Source organism: Pteropus alecto, unplaced genomic scaffold, assembly GCF_000325575.1.
Source record: "Pteropus alecto unplaced genomic scaffold, ASM32557v1 scaffold22, whole genome shotgun sequence".
NCBI lineage: Eukaryota > Metazoa > Chordata > Mammalia > Chiroptera > Pteropodidae > Pteropus > Pteropus alecto.
The window spans coordinates 6,983,389-7,010,073 of record NW_006434839.1 but is presented as its reverse complement, the minus strand read 5'-3'; the positions used below and the strand labels follow the sequence as shown (position 1 = coordinate 7,010,073).

The window sequence follows — 26,685 nt, the reverse complement described above, 5'->3', positions numbered from 1 at the left end:
GAAGTGTGAGAAGAAGTCAGATCTCATTTCCAATGGGTAGTCCAATTTACATTTAAATAGTCTATTTATTATATAATGTTCTAGGCATTAGGTTACTCCTGAGATAATTAGTAGCAATTTTATAGATAAGGAAACCACTGTGATTGGCCCATGGTGACTTAGAACTGACAGATCCCAAAGCATGAGCCCCCCTCACTCCACCACGCTGCCTCTCACTAACTCTGCAAACACAGACCTTTTACAGGCTCTGACCCTCCCTGGATAATGGCCTGACACAGCACAAAATTAGTTCCATGTACATGTGCTAAATTCTCCATCTTACTTAAAATTTAATGGGGAGAAATGCAAGAGGTTAAGACTCTTGAAAAAAAAAACAAAAAGCCAACACTATCATGCTTGGAAAAACGGATGCTCAAAAGACAACCAAAATTCTATAAACTATTATAAACGTAAATTATTATAGCACCTTCGCTTCATTGTCCAGTAATGCCAGCCTTGGGCACCATAGCAAACAGGAGAAAATTTGCCTTTGACATTGGCTTGTACTACAAGGAACCTGCAGTGACTATTAATTAAACTGTTGCAATGTCCATACTAATGCATCCGTGGCTGACACATCATTTTCATAGGGAATGAAAACACACATACACACGTGTGTATACAATATTTGTTTCCATCTGTCTGTTTCAACCAGAACTACAGAGAGACGATATCTAAACCTAAATGTTGGAATCCAAAGTGAGGCGTTTCAAGCCCTCTCACAAGGCATGAAGAAACCTTGCAGAGAGAAGCCAACATTGACTGCAAGTTTTGGGGAGGTACCCACACATTAGTGGTGCCAAAGCTCATTATAAATTCATCACTAAAAAACGAAATGGTATTTGAGTTTCCAAGTTAACCCAAAAACCCATTAGAAGCCTGAAGAATTATCCTAAGAACACCGTTTTCAGCAGCGCCCATTCTTTCTTTGGGAAAATGCATTGAATCCCTTTGTCCAATAATGGGGATTGCCCAAGAAAGAGCAGTGACTTTAGCACGTAGCCTCTGTCACTCTTGGGCAGATGAGAGGTTCAGAAAAGTCCCAACTTCTCTGTTCCCCCAGGACACACACACTAAGGGGCAGAACCGAAGATCCGGGTTCAGTCGTGCCACGACCTCCATATCCATCCTCCTGCCATCCAATGCTGCGCATTAATTCAACATAGTTGATGGGCGTCTGAGCAGCCTCTCGGGTCATGCACAAGTGGGATGGGGGCGCCTACGTGGACAACTGGGGAAATCTCCGATCAAATCCCGAGGCCTCTGGTGCTCTCCGGTCTAGTAAGCCCTCCCATTCATACTTGAAAGGTCCTACTGGTCCAGCCTTTAGTAGTAAGAAGAATGAAATCAAACACAATGCTTTTGCTATTCCAGTCTCTGAAGAAACCCTAACAACAATCAGATCCATGATAAAGAGCCACCTGCTGCCACTATTCAAGTTAAATCGGGTCAAGTAGATCATATAAGTCTCCCCAAAACATTAATCTGAAGCATCCTATTTTTTAAGATAGTTGGCAATCATACAAAAAAGAAAAATGCACACAATAGTAAATGTCCTAAACAATTACATCTGGTGATACAGTGTTAGGAAATAACTGTTTTACTTAAGTTATTTAATGATGATTTCATTCAAGGCTTCCTGTGGACAGATTGCACGATGAATACCTTTTAGCTGTGATCTCTGTTCATTTTCCAAGAGGGCTAAATTTTGCATGAATGAGGACACTAGAATAGGTGCTCCCTGCTGTTTCATCAACACAGAAACTACTAGTTCCTACGACGTGCAAGAAAAAAGAAAACCACATTAAACAATTTATGTAAGGGCACTTGTTTTATTAATATGTATGGCTTCATAAATACTTTAATACAAAATAGACTTTAAAAATAAAGTACTTATTAATGAGAAATACAAAATCGACAGGCGAAAAGAAATTATATCTACAGCTCTTATTCTGAAGGTCACAGAAAAACAGCACCATTCCTTCAATTTCTGCAAATGCTGTATTTCGCCTATTGAAACAATGTAATGTATTTCTCCCTGAAGAAAAAATTCTTCAAAAACTTGAAAATAAAAAATATACTTTTCAAACATATCCGACAATGCCAGTCTCCTGATACTAAAATAAATGACCGTGGTCCTCTCAGAGAATAAGGTCACTCTGCATAGCTCATCGGAAGTTTCCTGTGTCACGCTTCCCAGCATCTCTAAAAGGGGTACGGAATTCCCAAAGCTCTCCTTCACCTGAGCTCCAAGTCCAAATTTTAAAACAGCTTGATAAATACACAATGCTAGTCCCTAAGTGCATACTGCGGGAACAGAAAAAAATATATGAGCATTTAAAGATACTTTTCAAAAAATCGACGATTTCAAAAGTATTTTAACAGCTTTAATGAGATCAAATTTATATACCACTCACCTGTATAAAATATACAGTCCAATAGTTTTTAGTAAATTTAGATTTGTGCAACCATCAGCAGTTACTTACTATCCCACCACCTCCAGCCCTAGGCAACCACTAATCTACTTTCTGTCTCAATAGTTTAGCTTATGCTGGGCTTTTCATAAAAAATGAGATCATGTAATAAGGGAGTCTTTTGTGACTAGCTTCTTCCATTTCTGAAGTCGAAAGTATTCTGAAGAAGTTGGGGATGTTCATGGATCCTTCCATTTATTCATGCCATTGTTAAGTGCTTCTGGAGCACCTCCTACAAAGGCAGATGCCATATGAGTCACAATGGGACCATCGTGTGAGTTTGCCCTCAAGGAGCATACTATAAGGATGCTAATGTAGCTATAAATAAGTAACTTTTTTTTAATTTAGAAAGTAGTGACAGCTAAGCAAAAATTATAGATAAAATTGCACATGAGTTTAGAAGAAAGCGGGGTAAATAGAATCAAGAAAAGCTCTAAAAATGTAATCTCTGAGTTAATCATACACACACGCACGCACACAGTTAAAATCAAGAAGAACAGGGATGGAGGCATTTTCTACAGAAGCGAATCCACACTCCTTAGCTTTGATATTCCATCCATATGTACTCTTGTCCTCTCGTCTCCCATTTAATACCTGCATTCCGAATACATATAACTAGTTATAATTCCCAGAAATCACTAAGCCCTTTATGATTCTAACCACTGCATCCACTACGTCTTTCTTCTCCCAAGAATGCCCTTCTCATCATTCCCCACCTTTAATACCATTATGTCTAACTGATAAACTCCTGTTCGGCCTTCAATATTCAACTCAAATATCGCCATCTCTCTCATAAAGTCTACCCTAACCTCTCCAGGCAGAGTAAGTCCTTAATCCATTCTCTACACTCCTTGGGTATCTCCATTATAGCTCATACTCCATTGCTCTGCTCTGTTCATCTATGAAACCCCAGCACTTAGTATAGTGCCTGGCACATAGGGCTAAGAAAATGTTTGCTGGAACGAAGGCACAGAAAACCAAGTGAAAGGCGAAGAGGGCAGACAGGAAAGTTGGCAGAATCAACCTGAAGTGTGTGAAAGGTGGCCGTGAAGTTACAGGCCCAGACATTATGTTAAAGAAAAGAAGGAACATTTAGTGATCGTTTGCTATGTTGCATTTCGCCTCCATGACAACCATGTGAAATTAGCTGGTCTCTCCATTTTATCCTGGAGAAAACTGAGATAACTTACACAAGATCACACAACTATTAAGTAACAAAAGTTTTCTGAACACTAAAAGAGCCTGCGCGCGTGCACACGCGCGCGCGCGCACACACTTATTCATAGGTAATTTGACTGCAGCCACACACACACACACACACACACACTTTTATTCATAGGTAATTTGACTGCAGCGTTTCCATTTCCTATTTGAAGAAATGGGGGTTCATTTCCTCTGAAACAGTGTTTCTGAAAGGACATAGTCAGCGTTCACCACAGCTGGCAAAGCAGAGGTGGTGGCTTCGGTTGGCCTTTGCTGCTCAACCTGGGTCTGCTTAGCCTGCTACAAACCGTGCCTCCTGAAACACATCCGAATGATGCTGCAACCCTGAGTGCTAGGGAGGACTCTGGGGCAGTTCAAGTAAAAGAATTTTTCTTGGATGGAAAGAAGAGGGCAGTTCTCAATCAAAATATAACATGGCCTTACAAAGTTTCAGCTCAAGTCCTATAAGTAATAATGAACAATTTTTAAAAATCACTGTTTTTAAAAGTTATACTTCATTTTTGTAAAAAGACGAACACGAGCTATGAAACAATGGCTATGTCAGTACAGGTATAATGTTTAATAAGACAGAAAAAAAATCAGAAGGAGCAATATATCATTTACATGTTTACCAGGCTTGAAAAACACTGTTAATTATGCAGTTCATGTTTTTTCTTAAAGATTTTTTTATTTAAAAAGCTAGACTATGTCAAAGGTGAAAAAACAATCGCGAAAAGAGGATTATAACATCCCATAACCTTATAATAAGCACTATAAAAAGTTTCTGAGAGAGAATATTAAGCTATCAGTAAGTTTTATAAAGATGTCACAAAAGCAATTTATAGGATCAATCTCATGAGATTCCCAAAGAAGTGAACGTGTTATTTAGAAAAATTAAAGAAAAACACCGTGCCCAATGGGTGTCTATATTGTCCTATAAAACTAAACAAACGCTGCTTCAGCCAACCTCATTTTTCCTAGCAGACAAAAAACCGCTGATCAGCTTTACCCGATCCACAACTGTGCACATACGCAGGGTTAAAGCCAACTCTTCTTGCTAAAAGCACGAGTTTCGAGAAGAGAAATAAACTGAGGGCTGTTGGGGGTATTTTGTTAGAATAACAACAATTTGTTAAAGTAACTTGTTTAAATAATTATAAAGATGATATTCAGAATCCATAACCCAGCTGGTGGCATTAGTAAAACAATAAAAATGTTTTGGGGGAAATGTCAATCTTAAATACTGCTTTAATATTTTTTATTTAAATCAAATCTATCCCAATTACAGTAACTGATTTTCATATCATTCTTTGGGCCCATCCTCAAAAATGACATATAGCAATCGATGTTTTACCTTATTTTTAAAAGTCATGACATGACTGTTAGGTCAACAGCAAGACTAATTTTATCTGAAGAATTCAGTGTAACTGCCAAAACCAATCTGAAAGAGCTGTATGCATTATCATTACTGTAGCACATGGCAATAAGGTGAAAATGGGGTGCACAGGGTAAACGCCCAGATAAGCTACGCCACATTCTTAAAAGGTTTTCTGAAAATCATTGTTAGTTAATCTTAGCTATTTACGTATGGTCTGAACACACCGGGCACCAGCTCCCTGGTCTCCGAGCTCAGATGACAGGAGCACCGGGTGTTCCTTCGAATCCCTAAACAGAAGCTGAACCAACCCTCAAAGTCCCTGAGCTTCCAGGCGCCAAAACTCCCAGGCTTCAAAGAGCTGGCCCCAGGGACTTGAGGAAGTAAGTGAGTGAGAGCAGAGACAGATCCTTTCAGGAAGAAAAAGCATACGCTTGGGTCAGATATTGAGATCCAGGGGAACAGCCGGCCGCCTGGGAGAGGAGATGGTGAGGAGGAGGTGTACTCTACAGGACAGCAAGGGGCACTCCTAGGGGAGGTGGCCAGAGCTAAGCAGCTATTATTCCAAGTCGGAGCCCTAGGCCCAGACACCCTAACCTAACCTAACCCAACCCTCCTACCCTAAAATTCCAGGGCAAAGGGACTAACGTCAAATTAACTCTGACCCAAAGGAGAAGGAAAGTGAGGAGGGTAACAAGGGTTGAGAGCGGAAGATCCTGGATGGAAAAATCCTAAATTGCTTCAACACTCCCCCAGCCTTGGCAAGACTACGCAGACTTGACTTCTTTTCTAAACAGAGTATCTAGGAGTGGGACACAAATCTCCACATCAATGTTTGCAAATCGGAGCCCCACTCCCTCCCTGGCTACTACTTCCGCACACTTGTAATTTTTACAAGACGGTGCTGAAGAAAAAGTCTCTTACGACAGGGCTTCACTGGGTTTGCTATGGTTAAGACCGGACACTGGCAAAGCACTGTATGGGCACCATGCACCTCACACCCATGCCCAGTGGAACAAATTAAAGAGAAAGATCCCTCCTCCTTGCCTCTCGCTGACACATGCACTTATACATATCAGGCTTCATGAGTTGATTTGCTTTAGCGCCTTCATTCCATAAACGCCTATTGAGTACCTAATATTATAACATACTCACTGTGGTTGAGGGTCAAGATGAGTAATAGCACCCGCCCTCAAAGGCTCATAACCTATTAGGAAAGACAATTAAGTGTGCAATTGCACTATAATGAAGCATGTGCTACCAGGATCAGTACTGTAGAATTAGTGACACAAGAAAAGGAGAGTCTTCAAAAAGGTCCGATGTGGGGAGTCCTCAGAAGATGATGGGGGATGGTAAACGCCTCGGCCCACTGAGACTTTCTTTTATCCCACTTTGCCTAATCATCTGACCTCAACAGGTCAACGTTTACCTACAGCAAAGACAGACGGAGCACTCAGCAAAGAGAGGTCAACACCAAGGCAAGGGGAAGTGCAGAAGGAAGTAACATAAAAGGAGGTCCGCAGAGGACAAATGAGGAATCTGAGGGAGAAGGGAGAGTAAATGGGCAATTACAGCACTATGTGATAAATGACAGGAAAAGTACACACGGGGTGCTATGGGACCCCACGGGGAGTCCAGGAAAAACTTCCTGGGGTGGGTGATTTCCAGACAGTGATAAGAACAATGAGAAAGAATGAGCCAGATAAGACAGGTAGGAGGAGAGGTGGGGGTGGAGCTGGGGTGGACAGGTGGAGAACGTTTTCAGACAGAAAAGAACAAGACCCAAAAAGGACACGTTCAAGGACACTCAAGAACTTCAGTAGGACTATATAAGCGAGTTCAACATGAGAGAGACGGGTTCGGAGATGACGTAGGAGACCGAAGTAGGAGATAGATGTGTAGGACTTCGTTGGCTATGTACAAGAAATTTCGTCACCCTAAGACGAAGGGTCTGGAGACTCTCAAGCTTTAAACGGAAGAATGACATGATCAGTTTCACGCTTTGGAAAGACTATTAGGGCTGCAGTGAGGATAGAATGGGGAAGAGAAAACTGCAGGCAGGGATCTCAAGCCAGAGACTGTTAGAACAAGGCAGGAGACAGATGCTGGTGGCCAGACTAGGGCAATGACACCAGGTGTGGGAGAAATTATAAAACTTGAAAACAGAAAAATGAAAATGCAGAGCCTTGCTACTACTCATCAGATACAGAGCAAGGCCCGAGGGTGTCTCTCTCATGGCTGTTAACACAATGGGGGCGGATCAGCAAAAAATAAAAGAAAACCAGAAAAGAGCAAGGGGACATGAAGTGAGGAGCAGAGCATTCCTTTATCTGACAAAGTAAATAAGTCCCCCTCCGCCAACAAAGTCAACACCCTGGCTTTCAGCAGCGGGCTGCCTACAGCCTCATCATACAATCTGTGAGATGTTCTAACCACCTGATGCCTAAAGCAAGGAGATGGTTATCATTACTGGCCTATACCATAATTTCAAGCTCCAGTCTTTTGATGCTGGCCAATTAAAACCTATATTTCAATTAGCCACGCAGTCAGGGGAACCAGGGCATGCAAAACCAGAATATTCTCTTAAGCATGTCACAGCAATCCTGTGAAAAAGTCTGAAGAACCTTACCATAATGATCCCATGGGTTCCCAAGGCTTTTCAAAGAATACTCAAGTACCATGACAGCTGTCAACAAAGTGTCAAGTGGCCCTGGGGGAAGAACGGGTTTAAAAGGGGGACCTAAAAGCACTTATTATTCCCAGGTAGGACAGATTTGGCCTAATACAGAGAGCATAGTAGGAATAATTCTAAATAAACTGCGGGAGACAGAAAAGGGTAAAGGAAAGAAATGAAATGCTAGTCAGACCCTACTTTTTTAAATGTTTTTTTTTAACAAGGAAAACATCATCATCGACAACAATAACCTACTATTTGGTTGACAGCTGGAAGGGTCAATGGATTGATTCTGAAAACCTCTGCTTGCAATAGGAACAACATACATTTAAAACTCTGGGGCAATTTATTTTAAGAGATCTAGGCCATCCAGATGATGTCCTCAAATTCTATCAAGTTCCAAGAAAGGCAAAAATATTGTTAATCAAGTGTGTAATTTATAACTGGCATCAAAAATAGTATTTTTATATATGTCTTGTACTGTATAATCGTTAAAACTACTTATATAACCAGGGTCTGATATTTTCTTTTATAAACCTTGAAACACGATTATAAAATTTATAGTTGTTTTCTCTTTGTGGCTTATGATATATCATATCCATGACTTAATTGTTATGCTCCATAGTAACAGTTCTATTAGAAAACACAATCTGCTATCCCACAATTTACTCTAGTGTCCAAAATCTACTGTGGCCAAAAATGGGTGGGTTAATACAGCTTCTCTCTTTTTACCCCATGGTCACTGAAGTTGCTTCTTTCCGGCCCCTGCATACTGCGACTACATGGCATTACTATATTTCTGATCTAAGTATGCCATGCACCTCACGGAACAGCTGCTTCTTTCTAGAAATTTAGGAACAAGAAGGGAATTTCTCACCCACTTGATTTCATGCCACTTGGAAGCACTAACGCAAAGTAAATTCCACTACAGTAGTCACGGCGCGGGGGCCTCTGAAGATTTAATAAGCATCTAAGGCCAGTGGCCAATCAGTTAACAAAGAAATCAAAGGGCAGAAGTTCCAAGTCACAGAAAACTACTGAAAGGTGTGGCTCACGAACCCTTCGGAACCTCCTAAGCTTCTCTCCCCACAACTCCTTTCCTCCACCGCTACAGCCTTTTCTCTTCTGCATGACTCCACTTTCGTCAGCCCAAAATACCATAGAATATACAGGGCTGTCGACGATTTGCTGTCCCATTTTTTTAAATTTTCTATGCTCTCTTCTAAATTTCAAAATTAATTGAGTTTAAATATGTGCTGGTTTCTCAAAAATAAATATAACACAAAGAATGATGAATCAAGTGGCACAAGGAAAGTGCCCTAGGCCAGGGGAGGGAGGACTGAAGAGTGAGCCAAGGACCGCCACTAACTAGCCACATAGGCCTAGTTACCAAATCCACCCAAATCCTCCTCTGCTTTTGCTTCTTCTGCCTTGACCATGTAGCTGCCGTCTTCCCTATGTCAAATTCCAACTCGGACTGTCTATTGCCCTTCCACGAGCCCACCTGCATCATTTCACCTTCCCTGCTCAGAAATGGTCTGATATACCCCTATACTGCCTCAAGCAGAGGGCTGCTTTTTCTTTTCCTTTTTTTTTTTTTTTTTTACTACAGGGCCAATTGAGGACAAATAAAAATGCTTATGGGGCTAACTTTTTTTCATAAAAATGAAAATGGTTTTATTTAGTGCTATGGTGGAAAACATTCTTACCATTTAGATTGGTTTGTTAAATATAAAAATATCAATGAGAAAATCAGCACTGCATTTTCAGCCATAAAAATGTTATTAATGTCTGATTTTTATTTGAAAAGTAGCAACTAATGCAACTTTCTAAACTTGCATCTTAAAATTAAATAGAGCTGCTCAGTAGGTTGCTAGGCCCTACAGGATAACTCTTTAACTTTGCTACCCATGAGACCCCAACATTTACAGAGAAACCCTTTATCTGAATTAATCTGATCTGTGTGCTAACTCTGCCAGGAACAGCTTCGACAGCAACATGCCCCACCCCTCTTATCCTCAAGGTCTGGCTCAAGTCCACTTGCTTGACCTTCATTGTCTAAATTCCTAAAACACTTGCTATGCCTCTCATATATTCTATCCATTTACATAGTCATTCACCCACTCAAAAATATCATGAGCAGGTACTAAACTTACTTACCACACTATAAAGGTAAATATGCTTTGACCACAATAATAGTTCCTTGAAGTCAAAGATCGCTACCATGCTAACACCTGTTAACTGATAGAACAGTGAGTTCAACCATTCATTACTTGTAGACTGTTTATGGATTTCGTTTTAAGAACTAACTATACTGACTAGAGAATTTTATTTAAATAGTGTATATAAATTTCTTCCTTTTAGGAACTTTCAGGCAAATTATCAATTACAGCACACAAGAAAAGTGCAGAATTGAGATAGTGGCATCCACAAAGCTTCATATATTAAAAGTTGGACACTGAGATACTGTAACTAACTCCCTTCAGTTCTTGTAACTCAAGTCAAAGGAACAAGCACAGCTTGTTTACTGTGAACTCCCCCTACAGTGTTATGTCTAAATGAGCCCTAAAACACTGCTTAAAAATAACTAGGAAGGCCAGATTCTGGGGAAAAGAAATACATAGAACATATAGAGGAATCTGTTTCCCTAAATTGGCTATTTAGTGTGAGTTGTGCTATTTCCTGCTTAAACTGATTTCCTGCAATTTGTTAAGAATGCCAAATACTTAGTGATATCAGTGATATACTGGACACAAACTGGCAAATCACAAAGAAATTTACAGAGAAACTTGCTAGTGGCCTCCTAATATCATCTCCTCCCTGGTCTTTCATACTGATTCCGGGACAGAGTGTCCTCAGCGTGAGGTGGAGTCAAACATGAGACGTCTGACCTCACTATAAGCCAGAAAAACTAAAGGATCGGGGTGGAAAGGAAGAAAACAATATTCGACATGAATTTTTAAAATCAAAAGATGCAAGATGTTAATGAAAAGGTAAGTTTATAGGTATGTGCAATGATATCCCCTTATGTCAGCCTTTTAAAAAAAATGTCCTAGTATAAAAGCAAACCAATACGGATGAGATAACACATTTCATAGCAAAGAATTTGAGGCAGCAAGGACACAGTTAATTTCTTTAGAGCACATTCATTTATTAAAGTGGCATTACAATCTGCTGCATGTCACATAGTATATTATTTTGCCTAACAGCTTTACATGCAAATACTTATTGCAACGAGTCATTGATCTAGTTCAAGGTTTGTGAAAAACAGTTTCAGTAAAGTCTTTAGAGGAACTCACTTTCTTACAGAACAAATTATATTCTCAAAACTATACATATGACAAAATTTACTTTCTATATACAAAAATCCTGGGACTCTCAGTCCATCAAATACGCTGCCCTATATTCACACATATGAATAGCCTAGGGCTCATAGGAATTACAGTCCTGTGAGGAATAAAGCATTTTAATAAATATTAAAAATTCAACTCACATTTAATATATAATTCGGTTGACACTGAGAAATGTAGAAAAGGCTGGTGACATTTTTATCAATATATTTTTATAGACTTGAAAAATTATTTCATAACACATCTATATTATAAATCTTAAGAAATCTATTATTGAGTACTAACAAAACCCCCAAATAAAACAAATGCATAAAAGAACATAAACTTTGAGGCTTTCTATTTTCATACACATCTTTTTTAAATTTTAGGAAGAATAAATCTTTGTTAATTTGCACATAGTCTAACTGCTTTCTTAACCTAAAGGAACATTTCAAAACAGCATGGCAAATCTTTGCTCTTTTCTTGGGTTGGGTTGGAATGGGTAAGGGAAATATTATATTCCAAGAACCTATGCTATTAGCCTCGTTGAGCCTTTCTCACATCAGGGTGCAGACTGAATCTGTACGGCACATGACGGCACACAGGTGTGCCCCAGCTACTCTGAGTCTAAGGAATTGATACCTCTAGTACACTGGTAACACACAGGTTAGGAAGCTGTGCCACAGACTGAGGTGAAAATAGTATAGCTCAGGGAAACGCTCCCTGATGTCGCCATTTACCCACAATCCGGGGATGTGGAAAAGGCAGGAAACAGGATTCACAAACACACAGGGCCATCTAGCTCCCTAACATCAGTTACCATATCATTAAAATCATCCAATGAAGTGCACGATGCCAAGCACTGATACAGTCTAGACTAGAGCTGTACAGCGATGATAAAAATGTCCTATGTCTGCGCTATCCAGTATGGCAGCCACTAGCCACATGTGGTTACTGAGCACTGAATGTGACTAGTGCAACTGAGGAGCTTTAATTTTAATTTAAATCTTAAGGCCACGTATGACTGGTGGCTCCCAGTTAGAGAGCGTAGCTCGATTGTGACCATCGAAGCACCAGGTGGCATGCAAAGCGTTCTCAGTGCCCAGGCTCGTCACGGACCGAAGAGTTCATCAGTCACGTCGAATGCAGAAAAGGGACGGGACGGGATCCTCAGTATGGCCAGAGTTCATCGCAATGCCAGTGTCAAGCTCTGCGGGCCATACTGTGAGCACTATTTATAGAAAGCCTCTCTACCCGCACCCATCTCTCAGAGGGTTGAAGAAGACAGCCCAAGAAGGAAAACGCTTTCTCTCCTTCAACTCACTCTTATCCGAGAGCCAACATGGGAAAAAGCTGGAAGAACCAACGGTCACTTATAGACAGAAGGTTCTTTCCCGAACTCAAGCAGAGCATCTCTGACAGGCAGCGCTTTCCCTCCACCTAGTTTCCCTCACATCCTTTCTACGAACGAAACAAGGTGTCTTTCAAATTATAATAAAACAGAGTGGTTAACAGCATTTTCTCTGCAGTCACTTGAATTCAACTATCACCTCCGTTACTTACCAGCTGTGTGACTGTGGGCAAGAGAACTAATCACCTCAAGTCTCGGTTTCCTTCTGCGTAAAATGGGGTAATAACAATACCTGCCTCGTAAGGTAAATAAGGACTAAACGAGACATATAAAGGACTTAGCAGATTATGTGGCACATAATAAACACTATTTAAGTATTATTTATCACTATATCTTCATTATTTCACCATCTTCTTCATCATCATCATCATCCTATCTCTTTAACAGGGTAGGTAAAAAAGAAATCTACCTAAAACAAATCATATTTAGATCAAACTCCGATTTTAAAAATATCTATATATTAAAGGATGACGTTGGAAAAGCAGAAAGAACCAGTCATGGTCTATCTTAGAGTCTAAGGAAAGCAGTTCAAATTATATTCTATGTACCACAGAAATCCGCCACTGGGACATGACACAAACTTTTCTTTTTTTTTTTTTTAATTGCTGAGGCTTCCATGTGCATGGCAAAGCGTAAGGAAGTAGGGAGTGGAAGCAGGGAGCCAGTTAAGAGGCTTCTGCAGAAGACAAGGTAAAAAGATGCTGGTTCTCTGGACTGGCACTGCAGCAGTGAAGAAAGACGTGAAAGAACATATCCAGACATGTTTTAGAGATGGACTTAACGAGAATGGCTAATGGCCTAATGCAAGGAATAAGGAAATAGGAGCACCAGCAAATCCCAGGTTTGGGGTTTGACTGCTTGTGCCTTTTACTGGGAAAGATGGAGAGCAGAAGCAACGCTGGAGAAGAAAAAGATCTGTTTTGGCTACATTCATTTGAAGATTTCTAAGTGGAGATTTTCATGTAGGCAGCTGTCTTAAGTCGAGTTTCAGGGAGAGATGAGGGCTGGAGACATAATTTTGGGAGTCACAGTGTCTACATAATGATTCAAAAGGTATAAAATTAGATGAGATTACTTAGCAGAAATCAGCACAGAAGAGGATTCTGAGGATGCAAGTATGACAGGAGAAAAACCAAGAGTACCGGCCAAAAGCCAGAGAAAGGGTTTCCAGCAGGGAGGGAGTGGCCACTTTCTAAAGTTAATGAACTATGGATACTTCTTGTGGCTCCTACTAAACAAGAAATTGCAAAAGGACAAGAACTATTTCTTATTTACTGGGTACCTTCTGCTCTAAACATACCAAAAGCTCAATCTGTGGCCACTGAGTTAATGTTTAGTAAGATCACAACTGCAGACGTGAATGGCATCTGGGCAGCATCTCATCTTTCTCAGTGTATTTCAGTCTGTAGCCAGATTTACCACACAATATCCTTTTCTAATAAACACAGAAAATTCTCATTGAGCCCGAAGTTAATCATACTGACTATTTTCTTATTGCTATTTCACCCATAAAAAGCATGTTCATTCATCAAATTGGGCAATGACAAGAACAGTGCCAGGCACATAGCCGGCACTTAGTAAATATTAGCTGGATGAATAAATGAAGTAGGTAGGAGAGAAGAAAGGAAAGAGAAATAGTCTCTTATCCTGCAGAATCCACAGATAAAATGAGGCTTAATAATTCTCTATAGATTTCATTTAACACCATAATTTCATCGATAATTAAAACTGTGAAGGAATAAACTGTTTATAATCTTAGAAGAAACAGAAAATCATTGCAGATCGGTCACAATTTAGAACCAGTAAATCAATATTTTCTAAGTTCAATGTTTTTTTTAATAAATATTTACTCCTCAATTTCTAATATCCCTATAAATAATCCACTTTACACAAAAAAGATATAAAGTAACCTTCTAAAACCTAACAGAAGATTTAGGAGCTAGATGAGAAAAAGAATTTCCAAAGACTGTTTGAAAGGACATTAATTCTAATTTTAGTGCGAAACGTATTAAAAGAAACCCTGATCCTAATTTCTAACATTCCCTATAAAAAGTCAAACATCCTAATATCAAAAGATAGACGTGCAGAGGAACTTGACTATCGAGTGAATTTTTACCACTTATATTTCCACTAAAAAATCTAAAATTAAAATTCTGAAATACCTGAGGCACCATAAGCACCAGAATACCGCTGAGACTTCGAGCCAGATGGAGAGGTTTCCTTCATACGATCAATCACATTTTCTGAAAGCTGAAAAAGCAACACCAAAATATAATCAATTATAAAGAACAAGAAAACAGTGCAATAGCATCCAAGTAATTTAATCATCCATATCAACATGTATAACAAATGGCCTAAAGAAATTAGGCTAAATCTAATAGCTAAAACACTAAAAACGAGTACGAACATCTTTGAGATTTCAAGATGCACCCCTCAGCACTACTCCTTTATTTCTTCTAATGCTCTAATTGCTCATTATAAATAACTCTTCTCCTCATTTTATACTGTGCACTAAATTGTAATCTCTGAGAAAATGTAAGCCATCAGAACTCCTTCGACTTTCCTCCGCTAATTCTACAAATTAATTCATGCATGCAACAGGCCTTAGCTCCTTCCTTCCTTCCAGTCTCAAAGGAAATGGTATCCCACCCTCCCTCAAGACTAACCACAATCAGTCCTTCAACAGATTTTATTATATACCAACTACGTGCCAGGAAGTAGGCTAGACTTCAGGTATTCAACAATCGTCACGTTGCTTACAGTGGAGTAGAAGAAACTGACAATCCTCAGGCATTTAAATATAATGCGAAGGGCACTACTCACGTCAGGTGCCCCTTCTTCAACGGATGAAGTGCACAGAAAGCATAACAGGCAGGGCACCTAGCTTGGCTTCGGGAGTGGGGCTGGGCACGGGGCTGGGAAGGATGAACGGAAGTTAGGAAGAGTAGGACCAGAGTATTCCAAAAAGGACATGCGTGAAGAAAGAGATGAGAAACAGGCCTTGCCACTATTAAATAGATACCAAGAGAGAGAACAAGTAAGCAGTTGGCAATAGGGCAGAGGCTCTGAGGAAATACTTAGGTCTGGAGATTAAGAGTTATCAGTCCCACAATTCTATCATATCATCCTTTTTTCTTTTCTTTATAGCCCTTACCACTCACTATCTGATGCTTTCTTGTCTACTGTCTCCCTTTCACACTAGAAAGAAAGCTCCATGAAAGCAAGGATGCGGCTGTCCTGTCTACAATTATATCCCCAGAGCCTCAATAAGCCTGGTTAGTTGAATGAAGGGTTAAATAAATGAAAGAAATGATATGAAAGAATAAAAGAATGGCAGAAGTAGGAAGCTGGAGAGGAGGCTTAGTGCAAGAGAAGGTGGGGAGAGAAATAAAGACTTTAGATTTTGAGTACTCTTAGTAAGCCCTTCCAAATTAAGGAGTTTGAACTTGATCCTGGGCACTACTGATGGATTTTAAGCACGGTAATAACACAATCCAACTTACTTTTTAAAAAAGTCACTCTAGTTACAGTATATAGAACAGACTGAAGGAGGACGGACAAGCACAGAAGCAGGAGGACCCCGAAGGAAGCTAAAGGACCAATTAAGAAGCCATTAAGCATATGTCCACACAAATGTGCACAGGAATGTTCACAGCGGCATTATTCGTAATAGCAAGAGTGGAAACAAACTAATGTCCATCTACTGGTGAATGGATAAACAAATATTATATACCCATACCATGGAATACAATTCGGCAAGAGAAAGAAATGAAGTTCTGATATATGGTACAACATATATAAACCTAAAAAGCAATTAAAGTGAAGGAAGCCAGACAAAAAAAAAAGGCCTCATATTGTATAATCCCATTTATATGAACTGCCCAGAAAAGGCAACTCTATCTAGACAAGAAGTAGATGATAAGTGGTTGCCCAGGGTCTGGGTGGGAGTGGGGATTAACTGTAAGTGGTCATGAGAGCTTACCTGGGTGATGAAAATGCTCTCAAACTGGATTGTGGTGATGGCTGCACAACTTAGTAAATTTATTAGAAAGTGTTGTATACAGAAAACAGATGAATTTTATGTATGTAAATTATACCACAATAAACCTGTCCTAAAAAATCTATTACAGAAATACAGGGAGAACACATCCAAAAGATACTTAGGATTCAACACAGCTACCAATCACTGAGTGCTTATTACATGCCAGGCACTGCACTACACTAAACACTTTACTCATTTAAACCCTTAACAATCTGTAGATACTTTTATTATCTCCACGCATAGGAGAGGAACCCGAAGCACAGCCGGACTGAATACCTCGCCTTGAGTTTCGCAGTTTATCAGTAATGAAGCCAGGATTCAAACCCAGAAAGTCCAAGTCTCAAGGTCACACTCAGGCACCCCCTTTCATGCCAGACTCAGTGTCTGACCAGATGTGGGGGTGAAGCAGAAGTCATCAAGAAGGACGTCCAGGTTTCAGGGTCGAGTAACTGGGTGACCCACCTCCTGAATCCTCAAGGACCGTCTTCCAATTTCCTCTTAACTTACCAATATCAGGCTTGTAACCCAATACAGCAGCCAAAGTGTTCTGGTAAAGGTCACCAATGACCGTGTTAATAAACTTTTGTTTACATTTATATAGATAATTATCTTTTATATTTATGTTTATAAAGAACCTAATTTATGTGGATTTCCCTTAATATCTAACACCTGTGGTCACTCTTCTCTTCTAGAAACCGCTCCCTGGGCTTCCTGACATCCCACTGTCCCAGTTGTCCTCGGACTCGGCCACATGTCATCTCTTTTGCAGGCATCCTCTCCCTGGCCTACTCTTAAATGCAAGAGGGCCCCCCATTCTGTTCTTTGTCTTTACTTTCTTCTCACTCTAATGCTCTTGTTGGTGCTCCCATCCACTCCCTTGATTTTTAACTGCTGTTAATAATGAATTTTAAATCCATTATCTCCAGCCCAAGACCTGTATCCCAAAAGGCAAACCTGTACATTAAACTGCCTAATGGACACCTCCCCTTCAGACCACAAGCACCTCAAACCAAACATGTCCCAAATAAAATTCATGTTTCCTAAAAATCTCTTCTTCCTCTTGCCTGCCTTATCTCATTAAGGACACCATTTCCATCCAGTTTCCTAAATCGAAACATAGCACAGTCCTCGATTCCTCTCTCCCTCGTTCTCTTAGCCATGACTTCTTCAACCCCTAAATATTTATTGAATCCATCATCTCTTCTCCCTACTCACTTCCCCTGTCCAAATTCATGGCACCACCAATAATCCTTCTAAAATGCAAATCTGATTACATTTTTCTCTGCTTCAAAACCTTCAATCGTTATCTTCTGCTGGGAATGTCCAAATTCCTTTGCCTGGCATTCAAGACTTCCTCATCATCTGGTTATAGCCTAACACACCAACCTCAACTTCCATAGCTTTCTCCTTAATACTTCATGCCCTGTTCTCGAGCCACACCCGCTACTTGTTTGCTGCCATCTCTATGCCTTTGCCCACGCCCGCGTTGCCTTCTCCCCTGGCCCACTGGGAGGGAATCACCTTTCAAAATCCAGTTCAAATATCCTAACGCCTTCTCTCACCAAACCAGCTCGCCATTCCATCCCAACTCTGCCCACCTAAAGGTACCTTCCTTGTGCCCCACTGCACCTTGCACGCATCTCCAATATGGCGCTCCAGTGGCAGAACAAGTAGTTGCCTTTCTGCCTTTCCACAAAATTGTGAGTTCCTATATATTCATGAGTCATTCATTCGAAAAATACTTACTAGGCCCTTGGGATATATCAGTGAACAAAACAGTTGGCACATCTCAGGATGAACAGTTACCTGTATCTCAAGACCCAAACTAGAATGGAGGGAGGTGAGACAGTCAAGGGAAAGATCGCAGCTCAATAGTTGGGATTTGAAGGAAAAATCCATGACTCTTTTCTTGGCAGAGAAATGGAGCTTAAAAAGGAGAGTGCCGAGAGACGACCTGAAAACGCCAGGGCCAGGTGCCCCTTCTTCAACGGACAGCCACTGACACTGCTGCTGAAACTCATCTACGAAGCTGAGATACAGCTTAGGGAAAACCCTTTAAGGCTGACTCGATCCTCTCCATTTACAGGTGAGAAAAAGAGATCCTAAGTAATGTCGTTACTGATAACACCAGGACCACCAGCAGTAACCCCCGACCTCTAGCTCTGTGCTTTCTCCATACTAAGCAATACACTCCTTCAATCCCACTTCAGAAAATAAAAATGGCATCACTTCCTCTTGAGATAAAATGAGCCTTATTAAGTTTTAGACTCTTAAAGATATTTTAATTGCTATATAATATATAAAAAGTTCATTCACTATATACATATTTATATACCATAGTAATATAGCTATATTTTATGTTAACATATCACATATACTATGTATTATACACTATGCATGTTACATATCTAATTTTTGTTTAAAGCTAATACGCATAAAGCTAATTTGACAAATATTATTTTATATTTTAATTTATATTTCTGTATTTCAGGCCAAAGTCACCGAACTACATTATTACACACACACACACACACACACACACACACACACACACACACACACACACACACTTAACCTAATCAGAAGTGAATGTGTTTGCTAATAATCTTTCACCTGTACTGGAGACAATCCACTTACTTCTAAATACCACTTCATCTACTTCTCACCCAAATTCATGCCTTGTCATTATCTACTGCTACTTTCAAAATGAATACTACAAAAAGCCATTCTTATCCCTAAATCAGTCTCAAGAGTAAGTTACTTTTACTCCTTAAAACAAAAAGCTGTCCCAGAATAGAGGAAAAAGCACTGGCCACCTACTAGCTTTTTAATCTTAGGGAAGTCACCTCGAGGACCTCACTTTCCTCATCTGAAAACAAAGTAATACCTACCCCTGGACTTATAGGAAGGATTATAGGTGCGCTGAGAACTGTAACGTGCGACACAAATATTTGGCAGAATTACTACTAACACAGCTCCAGCCATTGGGACTTCAACTGATAGTTCATCTTGGCTCACTCTCATCAGCTCAGCCCGAGTCTGTACTGATCTTCTTCCTGTACATGCTGCGTGAAGACAGACCTACAGCCATCGCCAGGAACAGCTGCATAAGTCCTGATAGGAGAATGTGAGTTGCTCATTTATTCCTATCTATATTCTGCAGGTAGTAAAAGCGCAAAGTCTCTTTCAACCTAATCACTAATTGTTTTTTGTTTTTAATTTATTTTTGTGGCTTATCTGATGCCTCAAAACTTGCTACTTAATGTCAAATTCTAACATCGATTCAAAACATTTCACAATGTGGGCAGTGGCTGTTATTTCAGTAAATTTATAAGGTCGTCCTCCGAGGAGCACAATTCATTTTTTGAGTTGATAAATACATTGTAAGGTTGCCTTATTAGAGCCCACCTTTTTTTTTCTTACAATCATTCATAAGTGCATCCTCAGGCTCTTCCACAGGAGTGCCCCTGGCAGCCTACCACTGTGACTCTGCTTACTCTAAGCACGATTTACTCTCTCCAGTCCATTCACAGCTATGTTGATACAAGGCAAAAGCCATGCTATCTTTCGTACCTCAAGTTAATACCTGCTGAGTTGACCTTCCAGCTAGCTGCAGTAATAAGTTCAGACTCACCTGATCTCCTCTGTGAACTGTGGTACTCACTTGTAAAGCAGTTGACAAGATTTAGAGATGCTGGCCAGGGTTATACACACAATCTGTAACAGTAGAACTCCTCTTTGTGATGCAAAATGACCCCCAAAAGGGGTCAAAAGTACAACGTAAGCTACCACAAGAGCTAGATAAGCAGCTTCTATGTAAGAAGCAACTTCTTTAGGAAACATCTTTCTGTAAACAGGGGACTTCTTATAAAGTTGTTTTTTTTTTTCCTATCTAAAGATCTATAGCTACGACAGCTGGTTTCCCAACATCTCTGGAATCTCCTTCAAGGCAAATACCAAGTGCAATATACCCACGCACACATTAATGCTAGAATTATGCCCCGATGTTCATGGATTCAGGAATCTATGGATTAATTCCTCAACTACACGCAAAACTATCTGCTTAGTATATTGTTCTGAGCAGGGTCTGTGCCCTATAGATTTACTTCCGTCAACGAATAGAACTTAAGAACCACTTGGTTCTAACATAAGAGAGAACCAAGAGAAGCGGGCCTGCCAACAGAGCAGAATTCAGCCCACTGATTTCTGATTATCCATCTTATTCTCTATGGCTCCTACAGACAAATCTAAGTAAATGGGGTTTGCCAGTTTTTGGTGTGTACTGCTCACCACACCAACATGTGCTCCAGAGAAGAGGGAAAGAATGTGTGTCATCTATAGTCCCCCCACTCATCTCTTCCCAAACTCCTTGGTTGGTCTGATCTAAAAGTGGCATAAACACATGACCCACTGACCCAGAATTCAGTATTTTCTGTGAAACAGGAAACTGAGTGAGATGAACAAAAATATTCTACTTCCAAAGAATAGAGCAAAAAGAGAACTCACTTTACGTTTTTCTCGAAGATATAAAGTTAGAACCACATGAGACAGAAACGATTCGGACCCTCACCTCCGTAAGTTTTTCTCATCCACTTCCAGATGTGTCTTATTAAATTGATTAAAGGACTTGCATCCATTTTTCTCACTTGGTCTTCCTTCCATGTAGGATAGGTCATTTTCTCTGTGAGTGTTGGTTTTCTTTTCAAATACCATTTACAGATACAGGCTCCAAAAATTGCCAATATTATTTGGAAGATATTACTCCCACATACTTATGCATGGGAAAGGGGAAATGTCACATAAATTACAATATATATGTAATGTAATTTTTAGCTTATGTTTGTAGTTTGTCAGCTGCATTTCTTTGCATTTGTTACTAGCAAAAAACATGAACTTCTGTCTGTATAAAATTTAGAAAGCTTAACATGATACTATAACCAAGGATTCCTAAAATCTAAAGTGCAAAGGGACCAATCACCTACCAGTTAACTGAATTACCTGAACAACATTCCTCAACACTCCCCGTGACTGACTAGATTTATCCTCAACATCCTACACTAGATAATCTCTCCATTTAGAAGCTCTCAACTCCCAATGCTTCCCAAGGTACTAGCTGTGTTTCATATAAGCATCCATAGTACCACAACTGTCTTCTGTGAATTTCAGCTTGCAACTTCAAGGCCAGTGCAAAGATTAGCTTATGCCTGGAAAGCGTGATAAATATTACTTTGAAAATGATACTGATTGAAATTGACATTTGCTCTGGAAGAGTTCACTCACAGCTTTGATGTTTCAGATAAACTTGTGGAAGGCATACTTTCCAAGCAGGCACAGCAGGTGCTCAAATAAATCCTATTAAGCACATGTAATATGAATAATGAAAATGGTTGGTCTTTCTATCACAAGAAATTTATTTTAGACTTGGAGAAGAAGGCAAGACAAGAGAGTGGCCTTTTATCCAACCCATGAGTTGTTTCAGAGTCAAAGCTGGCAACAGGTGTAAGAATACAGGTTATTTGATGGAAGTGGGGTAAAAGCTATCAATTGCTAAGGGTAAAAGAAAAAAATAAGACCCTTTAAATACCACGAGAATAATGCTTGGTAGGTAAAAACAAACTTTAAACTTTAATTTTAAGTAGATCCTTTCATTACTAGCTATTGAGGACCTTAGCAAGAAAAATCTGGAAAAACGTAATAAATAAACACAGCCTACTTCCTGAAAGCCTTATGTTGCTTACTAAATGTTACTCTTTGTATATTAAGATAAATGAAGACAAAATTACTATCCTTATCAGTGAAACACAGAATTGGTTTTCCAGCAGTGGTTGAGTCTGTTCGATTGTTGGTACACTCTCATTTCTTACGAGTGATGACATAATTGTTATGTCATCATTGGGAAATTTGGAAAGTTTTCTTTAGTAGGGCTAAATCACCTACCTGCAATTCAACACTGAAGTTTGGGCCTCATCGGCATCACATTTTAATCAACTGAGCTGAAAACAGTGGGCTCACTTATGATACTGAGAGTGTTGCTTATCCTTCCCCATGCCTCGAAAGGAACAAGATGATGGTTTCAAGCTAAGTAAAATATAAAGATGAGCTGAAAATATCTAAAAAAAACACTAGACAAAAATCTCACCAGCTATCAGTTGCAGAACTCAGGACTCCCATTTCCCAATCCACACCCCTTTAGGTATGCCTGTGGGAGCACAAAATGCTCTTATTTTCATCTATTGTTTTGCACTCATGTAAGTTTACTTATCCATTCCCTTGAACAGCTCTAATAACAGCTATTACTCACATAAATACAAATGCTCTCAATGTACTAGACACTGTGCTAGATGCTTACATACATTATGTTGAATTCTCTCAAGTAGTGCTGGATACATAATTATCACAAGTAAACTGCATTATCCAGATATACTGAACAGGGAAGCAGTCAAAAGTGACTTGTCCAGGGCTACCAGTAAGAGCAGAGCCAGGACCAAACCCAGGTCGGCTAGGTTGTGAAGCACATGCTCTTTCCACTCCACTACACAGCACTTCTAAAGAATCTTAGAATATTAGATGTAGAAGGAACCCTAAAATAACAGCTGCCTTTTATTCAAAATCTACATTGTGGACGTGGTTCCATAGTATAGCGGTTAGCACATCCGCTTTACACACAGAAGGTCCTGTGTTCGCGCCCCAGAGGAGCCACGGTCCATGGTCTATGGCCATGCCACCCTGCACAAGCCCGATGTCTGATCTCGGAAGCTAAGCAGGGTCGGGCCTGGTTAGTAATTGGATGGGAGACCACCTAGGAAAACCAGGTGCTGTAGGCATAAATAATAATAAATTTTTTTTAAAAATCTACATGTGCCATGTGCCTGTAGGCATAAATAATAATAAATTTAAAAAAAAAAATCTACATGTGCCATGTGTTTTAAATACCTTATCTCATTTTCTCACCACAATCAAGAGAAGTGATGGCATTCCGCTTTAAGGATAAGGAAATATGATCAGAGAAGTGACCTGTCCAAGGCTTCAGGCTGGTAAATGCCCAATCTTAAACTGAGGTCTATTTAACTCCAGGTTGATGTTCATGACCTCAAAGAAGTCACAATGACCCATTAAGTATTCAACAATTCAACAGCAAGCCATTTTTAGAGGAAACTGCAATGGGCTGAGTTAGACTACAAGAAACTTTCAATGCCACTACACTCACAGAATTTCAGAACTGGAAAATATTAGAATTAGTGATATACTCAAGTGCCATTATTTTGCAGATGAAAAAACCAAAGCCCAGAGAAATTGCAAATCGCCCTTGAAAAAAATTGTGAAGCAACAGAGAACATTACAAGGACATTCCAGGTGAAGGGCACATACTGAAGAAAAGCAAAGTACAGAGGTCAAAATGAGCATGCTGTGTGTGGGAATTTTAACAATATCGATCACACACTATGAGAAAGAAAAAAATAAAGAATACTTCCATTATGTTGAGTGGCCAAAGGACATCCCTTCTTTGGTTTAAAAAAAAAAAAAGAGTTTTTAAAAAATAGTTTTATAACAAATCTTTCCATTTTAATCTAATATCTAACCCTAGTATCCTATTTAACCTTATCTAATATTTCATATGCATCTCTGTGCTGTGGCTAAAGTCTCTTTTAATTTTGTTTGCTGTCATCACTGTTTCTGTATTAGAGTATGAGAACATGGATTTATACATTTTTCTAGGCAATGACTTCTTGCCCAAAACTTACTTTGCTTTCTCATTTTTCTTTTTCACCCTCTGGTTTGAAACATGCAAAGCCTAACGGCAAGATTAAACAAATCTCTGCAAAAAAAACTCAAGCGTTTATGGTTATTTTTATTTTACTCCAAAGAGTACCAACTAAACCACAACAACGCAAAAAATGCAGCCTCAGACATTTTATTACATACTGTGCTACAACCACTAATTAATATAAAGAAATGCTGGTCACAGACCAAAAATGAAGTTCAACAGTCTGAGTTTCTACAAAGAAAACTTTAATAAATTCTTCTCAAGGTAACAGTTTCAGAGTAAAAAGTTTTAAAACACTTAAATATTTAAGAAGTTTTATTTCCTAGCAACAAATGCTAAAAATTATTTACATATATAATTTACTTATGCTGGTTGTATAATAACAGATAAAGAAAATATAAACTATAAAACTTTCTAAAGTCAAAATGCATTATTTACTAGATTCAGGCATACTTCCAAAAATGTGAGGTTCCAAATTCAGGTGCTGCAGAATTTGTTAATGAAGTCAGTGCTGGGATACTGACCGCCTAGAGAAAAATCAAGTTTTCAGTTTATGTATCAAGCACATGCAGGTGGCATTTAAAAATTCTCTACAATGTCTTGGTTGGAACTGACTGCATTACTTCCAGTGGTCTGCAAAAATGCAACCCTATTTGAAGCCCTCGCAGGCTGGCAGACATAAGTCCTGAAGCAACTGGCCTAGTCCAAAACTCAGGCACAGCGGGCCACAAAGGAGGTGCCTGGGAAAGACTAGATATCAAATGAAAGTGAGCAGGGAGAAGCAAGCAGTCACCTGAGGCAGGCCACAAAAGTCAGTAATTCAGGCTGTGTGTATTGGAGGAATGGGTGGTATGAGAAGAGTACTAAATGACAGAGAGCTGATAAAGTGTTCCTTAAAATGCCAAATCACCCCAAGAGAGGTGATGTGAGCAGTGCAAAAGCAAGGTTTTGGGTCTTGAACCTAGGAGGAGTAAGACAGGCCCCATTTCACAGATAGGCACAATGAGGCAGGGGTTTCAAATAAAGTCCCATAACTAGTGAGTAATATAGCCGAGACTAGACTGTAAGCCTTTGGAGGGTCTAAATCAAACTGGCAACCCCCACGCGCCAAGCAGTGCTCAACACTTTTGGCACTCAAGCAGGAAATATCTTTGAATGAACGTCCGAAGTCTTGAAACTTCAAGCTTCTTTGCAGAAAACTCGGCTTCGGGCCGGAAAACTCGGCTTCGGGCCGGAAAACACTGGGGGCCAGGATAGGGAAAATCAGGCTGAGCAGGTCCCAGGAAGGTCATAAGTTTGGGGTCCGAGTCCGAGCGCTGGCCCTCCGCCCGCCCACTGTCACTCACCCGGATGCCCTTCACCACGGTGATGTTCTCATTCTCGTCCGCCTCGAAGGTGACCCGGCGTGTGCTGGCGGTCCCGCCCATGGCTTCTTCTGTCCCCGCAGAGACCTAGCGTGGACCCACGATCACTTCAGGCCCCACGCGCATAGACGCGCGTGGACGTGCCCGCACGCTTCCCTCGCACAGTGAGTGCAAGGCCACGACCCCAAGAAGCAAGGAGAAGGCTTCGGTCCGGAGCTCCCACCTCCTCCGGTCACGCTCCACAAGAAGGTGCCTGGGGTTGGTGAGAGATACGAACAGCCCGCCTCTACTCCTTAGGAGCGCCTGGATTGGTTGGCCGGGACCCGGATGCTATGGCAACAAGTGGTATTTGACAAGGTTTCCGGAGCCCATGGGTATAGTGGGAATTGTAGTCTGAATCGCGCGCCAAGGGTGCTGGGACTTTCTCGCCTTTAATCTGTCAACGCGAGGGGAGAGTGGAATTCTGGGAGTTGTGGTCTTGACTGCAGGAAAGACTAACTGGGCAGCTTGCTGGGGCGTTCATTCTTCTTACAAGACATGCTTTGAAGATTGTATTCTAGAAATTTAGGCTAATGAGTTGAAAGAGCCTCTCTCCTAAAGGAACTCAGTTTAATGAGAAGATGCACTTTCCTATAAAATAAAAAAAAACTTTCTATTTGGCCTTTGACTTTATCCCATGAACTATGTATGTACTGTTTAATTTCTTTTTGCAAAGTAAGATTTCTAAATATTATGGTTTTCAAATCTGCATATAAGAAAACAAGTAGAAAATAAAGTATTTGCACCAAGCATGCAGAATACTTTTTTGTGTCTCCTTCCACTTCACGCACGGAAGCTAATTAGGCCAGTAATACCGATAAGACAAAAAAGTTAAGTGATTGCCAAAGATGGCATAAATTAATGGAGGAATTAAAACTACATCAGAGTTGAGAAGATGTATTTTGGAAAGTTTCTATTTCACCTCTATAAGATTAGTAGATAACTTTTAAGTTATCTACAGGCACAGTTA

At 40.1% G+C, this 26,685-nt stretch overlaps 1 protein-coding gene and 1 pseudogene across 3 annotated transcripts in view; one reads left to right on the top strand and one right to left on the bottom strand.

The window, feature by feature from the left end:
- CHCHD3 (coiled-coil-helix-coiled-coil-helix domain containing 3) overlaps positions 1-25,951 on the bottom strand; it is a 256,115-nt gene extending 230,164 nt beyond the window's left edge. For all 3 annotated transcript variants that reach the window (XM_006910510.3, XM_025045860.1, XM_015588404.2), the window contains exons 1-2: positions 25,659-25,951; positions 14,668-14,755 (exon numbers count right to left, since the gene is read on the bottom strand). In XM_006910510.3, coding sequence (XP_006910572.1) covers positions 14,668-14,755; positions 25,659-25,739 — 169 coding nt within the window. In that variant the 5' untranslated portion in view covers positions 25,740-25,951. The remainder of the gene's footprint in view (positions 1-14,667; positions 14,756-25,658) is intronic.
- Positions 23,256-23,371, top strand: LOC112478767 (annotated as a pseudogene).
- Positions 25,952-26,685: the final 734 nt, after the last annotated feature.